Raw genomic sequence first — 11206 nt, forward strand, 5'->3', positions numbered from 1 at the left:
ACACACACACACACACACACACACACACACACACACACACACACACACACACACACGTCTTTAGATGTAGAGATGCACAAAGAGAATACATAGGCTTCCACAAACCTGGTTCCACCATGAAATTTGGTATTTGAAGAATTGTGACCAAGACATGAAGTAAGACTTAATTTCACAGATTAAAAATCTGTGATAGCTATTATTGGATGATAATGTAAATCAGGCTATAATTACTTATAACAGCAACATTTTTGACAGCAACCTCACTTTTGAACCTCTTAGCAACCAAATCACCAGAACGTCCTTCCTCCACCTTAAACACATTGCCCGTCTCCAGGCATCACTTACCTACATCGCTGCAGAAACTCTGATCCACGCATTCATTACTTCCATAATCTACTACCTAAAAGCCCTATATAAACTTCACTAGTCATTTCCTGTGATTGAGTTTGAATGAGACTAAAATAATCTGGTTGCTGTGTTCATGTGATTGGAGAGACCTGGATATCCCCCCCCCCCCCCCTGATTTCTGCATCTCTGGGATGGGAACTGGAATTATGACTGTTTAACCCTTTGAGGAAGAAATACACACCGGCAAGTCCAAACTATGTTTGACAATACTCCTACTCAAAAAGTGATATTAAAAAATGTAAATTTATTAAGTAAATGTAGCAAGCTAAGCTACAGCAAAATGGCAAAAGTAGTTTGCACCGGAGCCAATGAAGACAGCTTTCATAGAGTCCTACATTAACCGAGCCACCCCGCTGTGACTGTAGTTTAAAAAATATTTCCCAGTGGCTTAGTCCTGGGGGTGGGAAATCTAGGCCCGGTGGGAAATCCTGCTTATTATATTTTTAATTTGTCAGAAAGTGTGAAATCGACAAATGCTGGTTTAATCGGTTAGCATAAAATCAAACTGGAAATTGACCCAACTGTCCTCACGCATGCTCCATCTTTACCTTGAGTGTAACCTGCAGCAGCTTCAGCTCTTGTTCCAGTAGTTGTAACTCGGGGAACTGTCCTCTGTAATCATCCAGAGAGGAAACGACCGCCGCCAGGGCGTCTTCTAGCCCGCTGTCCACCAGAACACCTCCCTCTCCGGACACACGATCCGGCATGTCCTCCTCCTCCACCGACACCCGCCGGGCTACATACGTCTCATCCCCGCTCTCTGGGAGTGTGATGCACTCTCGCTGTGTGTGTGTGTTCATTTGTGCTGGAGTGTTAGGGTCTAATACTTTGGCCCCGGGGGAGGAGGATGTTTGGACAGGGCTGGATGTGTCCCGTTGTTTCCTGTGTTGTCGTTGATCTGTGACATCGTCACCTGTTGTGTTTTCCTCCATAAAGCAAAGCCTGGTTGGCAACGGGTCCGTGTCCGCGGCGCCAGAGCCGGGCAAATCAGGAGTTCTGCTGATCATCTCCATTTCAATGTCGGTGATGGAGAGCCCTGAGGCCAAAGACATCACCTCTCCGGACTCGGCGGACCTGTCCATCAGCACGACGCCGTCAGCACTGCCTTCGCTGATGTGGCTCAGAGAGCGCAAGTAGCTGCGCGAGGCATGGCTGCTGGTCACCACCACTGCTGGGTCCACTTCCTCGCTGTCAGCTGTGGTCTTAACACGGACTGTCCCCTTCTCCTCTTCCCTGTAAATCAGTTCATTTTTTATTGACAGAGCACCAGCATGCAGACGCATCCCCTGTGCTTATGGGTATATGTAACAAACAATTATAATTATGTTTTAAAGGTCCTATATTGTTTTGCTTTTCAGGTTCATACTGTTTTTATCCTGTCTGTCTGAAAATATATTCATACTCTGTCTGAAACGCTGCGTTTTACAACCTGTCTCTTTGAGCCCCCTCCTAAAAAAGCCCAGTCTGCTCTGATTGGTCAACGTTTGTGGTTCATTGCAGCCGGGGAATGATTGTAACGGCACTGTAGCGCCACTTTCTACATATATACAGTATATAGTATAGTTGTGACATCACAGCATATACAAGTCCTGATGGTTAGTTTAAAGGCAGTTTGTGAATATTGGCTGTATGGTTTTCTCTAACTGAGTGATTTGATACTTTCACTCTTTTTATGTAGCACCTCCACCTGCTTTTTAATCAAATAAGTCATGCATTTTTCACTTGGGACCTTTAACCTATGAGACTGTATAGTAGAATAAAAATGAATTCCACAAAAACTCACAGAAACCAAAAGCAAACGCTACCTGTTGCCCTGTGCTTGGTGTGTGGACGCGTTGGGAGCCTCACTGACAGTGCTGACTCTGTAGGGGGGGGTTGGCGTTAAGGACGACGAGTCTCTGAGGCAAAATGAGATGTTGGGCTGTGGGGAGGAACTTCCGCTCACAGCCGGCTGGATGTCTGGTGTCACCACCACTGCCTAGAGAGTGACACACAGTAACCGCATAGTCAATAACTGTAGTTGTTAGAAGAGAAAAGGCCCAGAGTGCACGGATATTTAGAAAAATAAAAAGGATGGTGCTCTTTGAAAGGGAACACAAATGTAAAATAAATAGAAATGGCCAAGGTTGTCTGCTGGCAAAAGTTTAAAAGAATGCTGCCCGACAGGAAGTGCTCCAGGGAGGCCTTCCAAGCAGAATTCCCCTAACTGTGAACTGTGACTGTTTGCACAGATCAAAGCCTGCGGAAATGTCATTTCTTTTACAAAGTGAAAAAAACCAAAAGCATAGACGCATAAATAACAGGGTGTAGTTTGGTTACACCATCAGGGACGACAATGCATGCATGCAGAGACATTAAAAGGTATCGGCAGGTTTCAGCAGGAAAAATAGTTCCACAGTGTCCCTTCCACTGCCGATCGAGCTTACAAACCAATCCTTAGAAAAGATAATGACACAGTGATACAAGGAGAGCTAGAAAGAATCATAATGGCTCAAGACTGGACTGGTAACTGGTGCGTTACCTTTGGATGTGTAGAGTTGCGTAGCCCTCCGACAGAAAGCCGAGGACTGGAGGAGTCATCAGATGATTCAGATGAATTGGACCACGCTGTTCCATTCTCTAACTCTTCGTGGCGCCGGAGCATGTTCTACAAGACAACAGCACTGATTTAAAGGTTGGGCCGATAAAAGAGGATTTGGACATAGACCAGTGGTGGATGAAGTAATCAGGTCCAGGTCTAATAGTAAAGGTCTTGCATTGAAAATGTTACTTGTTAGTGAAAATGTACTTAAACTATCAAGAGAAAAAGTGCTCAGTGCGGAACATCCTCCCATTATAGAAAGAGTAAAGGATCCAACCAGCTGTGTGTTTAATGGTCTCATCATCTCAACTGGACTCGTAGGCCATTACATTGTTGCTAGGTTACTTTACAATAAAACATCTGATTTTATTAACTACATGTGTTCTGTGTGCAGTAATCTTAATGTGTAAAGTACAGTAACTAGTAACTAAAGCTGTCAGATGAATGTAGTGGAGTAACTAAAGTTAGAAAGGAGAATGTTTCTCTCTGAAATGTAGCAGAGTAGAAGTAGAAAGTGCCATGAGAAGAAAAGACTCAAGTAAAGTAAAAGTACCTCAACATTTGGACTTAGGTACGGTACTGGAGTAAATGTATTTAGTTGCATTGCACTACTGGTATGTACGGAAAAGTTTGATGAAGTAGAGTTGGACCTATTTTGGTGACTGATGAACCTATCACAAAATAGTGTATTCCAGAGGAAATGTGTCGTCGTAGAAATTGATATACTGAAACAAACAACTGATTACCCATCGCTCAGTACTTCTGTGCAGCATCTCCACTTGTAGCTCAAGCCACACTACTATGTTTTCATTTTTAAGAGGCGTTTTGAGACATACACTATCTACGCCCACACAGGAGTGTTAGCTCCAGTAACTTATGTCCATTAACACGTCTGACAAGGCATATCACATGATCATTCACACACACTGGGCACGTGCTTGTCGGCGTCACTAGGCAGGCACAGTCTGGCAACAACAGTCTGACATTACTCTGCAGCTGAAAGTCATGGATGTAGACGTTGAAAATACAGAAAAATCTTTGGAGAAAGAACAACATCAGTTATGCATCAACATACATCATCATCTCTCTCTCATCAGGGCCCGCCCCTCCTTCGCTGGCTGTCTGTCCCTGCTCACATTGTTCGCCTTCTTTTAAAATCTTAGAAAAACTAAAGCACGACTAGACGTCATATACGTGGTGGATTGCAGGGAGAGCTGGTGTAACCTGTAATTCCATCATGCTTTCCATTATTACAAATCCTGGAGACTATTTGACCGAAACAGAAAACTGATGGCCTCACTTCTCTCCTGGATCCAGGCCATGGGCTGCAGCAGACTGACAGCTAGCAGGCTACTACTGGCTGTAGCTTCAGAGAGTCACCAAACCCAGCTGGCTGGTTCTCACACGTCGTCCCTATTAACTAGTTTCACTGTGTACGACTCTGGACTCTTCCGCTTTGTTGATCAGTCACATATCGCACACTGCCAACAACAATCCTTTCTTTTTTTTCCCATCAATCCAATCTGTTGATTAAGTTTAATTGGATCAAGACAACAGCTTCTGCAGGCACAGGGTGCTTCAGATTAAACAATCACAGTCATTAATTATCTACCATTCATAGAATAGGTAGTGTTCAGCTCTGCTTTGTTCTCTTCTATTCTGCTTCAGTGGCCACATTTGTAGAAAACTGAGCAAGCGGCACAAGAACAACCGACTGGAAGGTGATCCTCAGAGTAAGTGGACACACTCCTACATGTACTGTCCGTCAGTGTGAAGTTTCAGAGAGGGGCCCCTATTAACCCTTTCTCCTTTATAACTGCTACACTAACTAATAATAACAGTTCATGAAGTGAAAATGACATGTCCTTTGAGACCCCATAGGGTTCAAAGTCCTAGCTTGCGGTGCATGATCACGGAAGGCTTGTATCATGTGGACGCAACAACAGTTTAGTTGTCATTACTAGGAATTCCTCAAGGAGGAGACAGAAATGTATACAACAGAAACCATAGCTTTAAACAGTATTCCAACAATATTATAACATTTAAAAAATCTAAGTTTTGTTTCATTTTGAAAGATAAATTGGCTATACAATCTATTTCCCAACTGGTAGTTAGCTCTTTTTTCTGCGAGGTTTGTGGCTCTCAGGACTGACTGCTGGATGGTGCTCAGAACTGTCAGTTATGGGACAGATGCCACTATGGACTATAGGGGACTGGTGGGATATATCAGCCATCCTACACACAGACAATGCCAGGCAGATACACAGCTGATATAGCCTGTATGTATGCAGATCTTCAGTTTGCCTAAACACTACAGCAGCAGATTTCCACGTACTGCTCTCAAATGGAAGCTGAAATCCGCTGGGAGGCAGAGAAATTGAAACCTTGCATACATAAAGCCATACACAAACAAACTGTTTCTACTACCATTACAGTCACAACACCAGTGGACTCTGTGCTCCCACATTCTCCGGGGGGTTCTACTCTATGAAGACTTACTGCGGTGGGCTGTCCCGTCGGTGAGTTGTCACTACAGGGACAACTCTGGCTAAGTGTGTCTCTGAAGATGTCCAGCAGCGGCCAGTGCTGCCGCCTGGTCACACTCCGAGGCAGAGACTGCACGTCAACGTAGCAGCAGGTGGAACAAAGGGCGACAGAGTCGTTAGGCACCGCTGGCTGCTGGGTAAACTCAAACTCTCCCTCTACAGCAGCGGTTCTAGACCTAAGATTTCTGTCCTGTTCTCTGCGAGTATACAGCCGGTTCCACACATGAATCTGATAAATTCTATGATGAGATGGTTTCTGCTTCTTGCTTTCACCTGGATTACCTTTTATCAGAAATCTAAAAAGTCTGGTTTTTAGTCAGATGTCTGCTCCTCTTGCATTTAGATGTTTTACACATTATAATAATCAAACATACGGGCATTGTGAACATGTAAACATTGTGCAAACTGCCAGCAATCAGCTAAACGGTCCAGTATCACGCTTTAAAAAAAGCTTCAGTCAAACATTTCTCTGGAGAGAACAAGAGTCAAAGAGAGCAGAGCTGCAAAGATAAATCGATGAGTTGTCAACTATTAAATTAATCACCAGCTGTTTCTAAATCTGATTTCCAAATTCTTAAATGTGAATATGTTTCTATTTTCTTCTCTCCTCTGTAACAATAAAGTGAATTTCTTTGAGTTGACAAAATGAACATTTGAGGACTGCATCTTGGACTTTGGGAAACACTGATCTACATTTTTACCATTTTCTGACGTTTTGGAGACCAAACAATGAATCAGTTTGTTCAGACAATAATCAAGAGATTATCAACAATGACAATAATTGTTAGTTGCAGCCTAAACGAGAGGCAACTAGAACACAGAAGAACTCACATAGAAGGCTTGTTCACGTAAAGATGGCGTGTCAGGCGGACTCTGGTTGAAGATGGTGGAGAGTCTCTTACTGACGGTCGGAGCTTTGTTGACGCTGCTTGCCACTGAGCCCTGGTCATCTTTATCAAATGGACTGGGGGGGGGGGGGATTTTTCATGATTAACACTGTATATTGACAACAGTACAGTAGGACTGGTCGATAATCGAAAAGAAATCCTAATCAACTGAAATCACGATTATTTAACATGATTTGTCATTGACTTTTGAAAGATTTCGCAACTATTGAATTAAAAAAAACAGTGAAACAGTTAAACAAATCAACAGTGAAAACATCCAGAACTGTGAAATTTCCCTTCAGACTTTTTATCTTGCAAAACATAATATGCAAAATGATCATTCAAAATTGTGATAGTCAAAATCATAATCACAATACAAATGTGTAATTGTTGCACAGCCCTACAGCATGGCTGGCCAAACTTACTTCCAGGTGACTTCGAGGCTCAGCTTAATAGTCCCGAGGTCATTAATGTCCACGGCAACCGTCTGAGGGAGTGCAGCAAACAGGTCCTTAGTCTCGCAGGAAACACTTCCTACAACCACGTGATTGGCTAAGCTCTTCAGCTCTGTCACCTAGGAGACCACAGAAATATAGTTTGATCATGCCGTCAAAGTCACGCGGCCTTCCAGCGGTTGAGCCCTTTCTACTGTTAAACTACATCAGTAGTAGTGACAATACTAACCCCAATGGAAGATTGGAAGTTCTACCTTGAGTCACAGCTGAGTCAATGAAAGAGTTCTGCAGCCTAAGTATAGATAAATGTAAATTCAAAAGGGGTGGGGGGGGGGTGGGGGGGCATTGGGAGGGACTGACCTTCACACAGAGGAACTCACTGACGAGCGGCACAAACACCATCTCTTCACTGTCCCACACCTGTTTGCCGTTGATCTCTATTCTGCCGCGCAGCTTCCACCGCTGCCGACCGTACTTCATAAAGATCTGCACACACACAGACACACACACAAATGACATAAATAGACATAGAAGGGACATAAAAACAGGGGATAGCATGCCGTACTAATGGATAAAAAAAACACAATTGTCAAAAAAGTCAGAGGCAGAGTCAAGAAAACATGCAGTTTGTTAATTTCCTTATGTCTTATTGTGAAATTATCTTCATTTATTTGTTTGATTCTTATTTGTACTGTAATTTGCATTCCTAACACATACATACTAATTTCCCTAAAAATATCATTGTGAGTATTCATACAATGCTTTTTTGGCAATACTGTATCTGATCAAGATCATACCAACAAATGCATTTTAATAAGACTGACAGACAGACAGACAGACAGACCAACCTCATACTGGTCCCCAGCACACAATCTAGCAAATCCAGCCAGACCTGAAAGACAAATGGAAACAGATCAGTTTCTCATAAGTCCCATTGGGACTGGATTTATATCTCTAGGAGAGGTAAACCCATCTGGGCCATGTATGCTGGTCACGTTTCACCCCAACCCCAGTGATAATTACAGACACCATTCCCTCCTATTTTGGGGTTAATTGCCGCTCTGTCTGGCGCTCAGCACCGCCCAAGGCGATTGTGATTGGTTTAAAGAAATGTCAATAAACCAGAGCAGGTTTTTATCCCATTCTGGAATGCTGTGTGGACTAGACAGACCCTCCTCCCCAGCGCTGTGGAGATAGAGCTGGCATGCCAGACTTCATACAGCTCTACTTCAGAGGATGGGATATGTCTTATCACATGGCTGAGACAAGGAAAAAACGGATTCAGGGAAGTGAATGAAAAATGGAGAGAAGAAAAAAGTCAAGGGTGAGAGGGAGGAAGGGAGAGTTAAGACAGAGGGTGAACTTGCCCTCGATGTTTCATTCTTACCTTTCATCTTAATGTGGAACTCCCCCAGCTGGTTCTCCAACTCGTTCTCCAACACACACATGTTCTACAAAGAAGGACAGAGAGGGAGGCTTTCATTCTTTTCTAGCAAAAGGAATAAACTATGGAGCGGTCGTTTATAAATGATCCCTGTTAGTTGTGCTATGTTACATCCCATTCCTCTTTCATATATGCCCTTACTTGTGGCCTTATTATCTTCACAATCTTTGTCCATTCCATCTAAAACCCCTTTCTCACTCCATCTCTCCACTCCCTTGTCCTCTTCCTCTTACCTCTGTATACTCTTTGTATCCTTTATTGGCTTCTGCTAAACTCTCCCTGGCCTCCTTGCTGCCTTGGGAGCCAGTGTAAGCCTTCACCATCTTGTTGGCTCCGTCTCGGAGTCTCCTCTGCAGGCAGTAGGCTTCATATAGCTCGTCAATCTGGGAAAAGGGAACAAATTTCATCTTCCAATGCAAAGAGGAAAGCAGCCTCGACACAGGTGGAACGTTCTAAATGTTAAGTCAGTACTAGACTGGTTCTGGACGGGTACGTTTACTTTATTACATTCATCTCCCAGGGATGGAGAGATGTATTGTAGACATTCATCATGTGCAACCCCAACAAACGCTGAATTCCAAAGTTTAAATAATAAAAAATAAAAAAACACAGATCCAAACTTACAAATTTGGTGGGCCACCGCGCTTGGAACACACTGAGGGAAACACTGGGCATGTGTCACGTAGCTCAGTTAAATTACAAGCAAACTACCTAGCAGTTAGGAAATAGACTCTAGAACCTGTTTCTCTTTTACAATGCAAAAAATCGGTTATCGGTAGTATCGGTCGAACCCCTAAATTCAACACTACCTAAATGTTAGCACCCAGTCCAATAGAGTTAAACATGAAAACATTTCCAAACTGTTTGGGACAAGCTTCATTTTCTATAACAGGGGTCTTCAACATGATTTAAACTAAGGACCCCCTTAACTGAAAGAGAGCCAGATCACTGAGCCCTTCTACATATGTTGGATAAAATGAAGTTGCATTTGAAATTGGGCCTACGATACAATAACATGTAAGGCTGTCTTAAGACTTTATACATACATTTTTGTGCATTGAATTCTAAGATATTTAAATAATAGTTGTCGGCATGATTTTAAAAATCATGTTTTAATTTTAAACATCCATGTAGAACAGTCAATTTTTAGGGATGACATGTATCTGTCAATGGCTATTTTAGTTAACTATAGGCCAGTAGTGGTAGTAGTAGTAGTAGTAGTAGTAGTTTTCTTTTTTTCACAAATAGGCTGCTTTGCAAATATGTTGGATTTGTTGGATTCCCCCCGTCGCTGAAGATCTCTGTTCTATAACATTACCTGATGGTTTGACAAAGATCACTGTGCTCCTACCTTGCTGAGGTGAAACTCCAGTCGTCTTATGTATCTCTCAGTCACCTTCACTTGCTGTCAGAGGGAAGCACAGAGTCACATTAATTCCCATTAGTCAACACAGAATAAGTCAGATCAGCACTGCAGATAAAGTTATGTACCGACTACAAACACATCTCCTGATATGTAGGGAGTCACATCATGCATTCAGGATACTAAACATTCCCACAGCACAGACAACAAAATGCACAAATACTCGATTCTAGTAGTGCTGCTCAAATATGGGGGAAAAAAATATTTTGGTAAGTACTGAAATCCTTATTACTTAACCCAATTACTCATTGATTTTTGGAAAGATGTTGCAATTGATGAACTTAAAGTGTGAACAAGTTAAAGAAATCAACAGTGAAAACACTGTGAAAATTACTGTGAAATTAACCCCCCATTAACAACACAATACAAAATAAGACTTTACTTGCAAAAGGTAATGCACAAAGACATCCCTTTTCTCAATTATTTAGTTTTTGTGATCGTTAGGAACCAAAATTGCAACTGACTTTAAAATGTTACTTCATTACACGGCCCTAGATTCTAGTTACATTTTATGATTGCTGTTAAACTACTGTTAACACTTCCTCCATATGTTTCAAATCAAAAGCCTAGCTGGAAAGAGTTAAGCCCTTTGAGCAGTTGGAAGGCTGTTCACGTGCCACATATGTGCAGGAAGTGTTCAGATTGATTGAGGGTAGCTTTAAAAATCCCGGAAAAGTAAATGTGACTGGAAAGTGAGAGCAGACGAGTCTGAACTATAACATGACTGTTGATAGAATGAATGCGGTGGAAGTGGACATTTTAGTGCAGGGCTTCCCCTGCCATTATGAGGCTGAGGTGCTGCAATACATGAGCAGAATAAATGTAACTAAAAGAACAGATCTAGGGATTGGAGATGGACCTCTTTAGCTTTAAGTTTTTTGAGTGCAATTTATTTATTATCTGCTCTAGCTTTTGCAATGTTTTAGACACAGATATGGTCAAGGCCTAGGTAACTGTATTTATAACCGGAGGTAGATTTTTACAGGGATTCTGGGTTGAGCTGTGTCTCTCCCATCAGACTATTTTACAATTTGGTTAAGACTGTTCCTATTTTTTAGGGGATACGTACACAAACCATAACACCGTTCAAAAATTCATAACAGATTCATACAAAAAGTGTTAAATTGGTGGTAATGCTACAAAATGATGTGAAAAAAGGCACAAACCTACCCCGAGAGCCCCAAAGTGGCTACAAAGAGACATTAAATGACCACAGAGACCCAAAACAACCCCAAAGAAAACACAAAGGACCAGAAAGAGACACAACATGACTACAAAGAGATGCAAAACCCAGAGACACAAAATTAAAAGGGAAGCTGCATTATTTTTTTTTAAAGGTAAAAACTTAACATTTTCTTGAGGAAAGACGCCTAACCCCCCCGCCAAATACAGTTGTGGTCAAAAGTGTACATACACTTGTAGAAAATCACAATGTTATGGCTGTCTTGAGTCTTCAATAAGT

At 42.2% G+C, this 11206-nt stretch overlaps 1 protein-coding gene across 1 annotated transcript in view; it reads right to left on the reverse strand.

Moving 5' to 3' along the window:
- ripor1 (RHO family interacting cell polarization regulator 1) overlaps nt 1-11206 on the reverse strand; it is a 26927-nt gene that overhangs the window by 9570 nt on the left and 6151 nt on the right. Inside the window, exons 6-16 of the mRNA XM_034879795.1 lie at nt 9673-9726; nt 8555-8704; nt 8265-8328; nt 7726-7769; nt 7238-7363; nt 6848-6996; nt 6367-6499; nt 5489-5605; nt 2930-3055; nt 2214-2386; nt 940-1641 (exon numbers count right to left, since the gene is read on the reverse strand). Of these exons, the coding sequence (XP_034735686.1) occupies nt 940-1641; nt 2214-2386; nt 2930-3055; nt 5489-5605; nt 6367-6499; nt 6848-6996; nt 7238-7363; nt 7726-7769; nt 8265-8328; nt 8555-8704; nt 9673-9726 (1838 nt within the window). The remainder of the gene's footprint in view (nt 1-939; nt 1642-2213; nt 2387-2929; nt 3056-5488; nt 5606-6366; nt 6500-6847; nt 6997-7237; nt 7364-7725; nt 7770-8264; nt 8329-8554; nt 8705-9672; nt 9727-11206) is intronic.

Source organism: Etheostoma cragini, chromosome 8 (genome assembly GCF_013103735.1).
Source record: "Etheostoma cragini isolate CJK2018 chromosome 8, CSU_Ecrag_1.0, whole genome shotgun sequence".
Lineage (NCBI taxonomy): Eukaryota > Metazoa > Chordata > Actinopteri > Perciformes > Percidae > Etheostoma > Etheostoma cragini.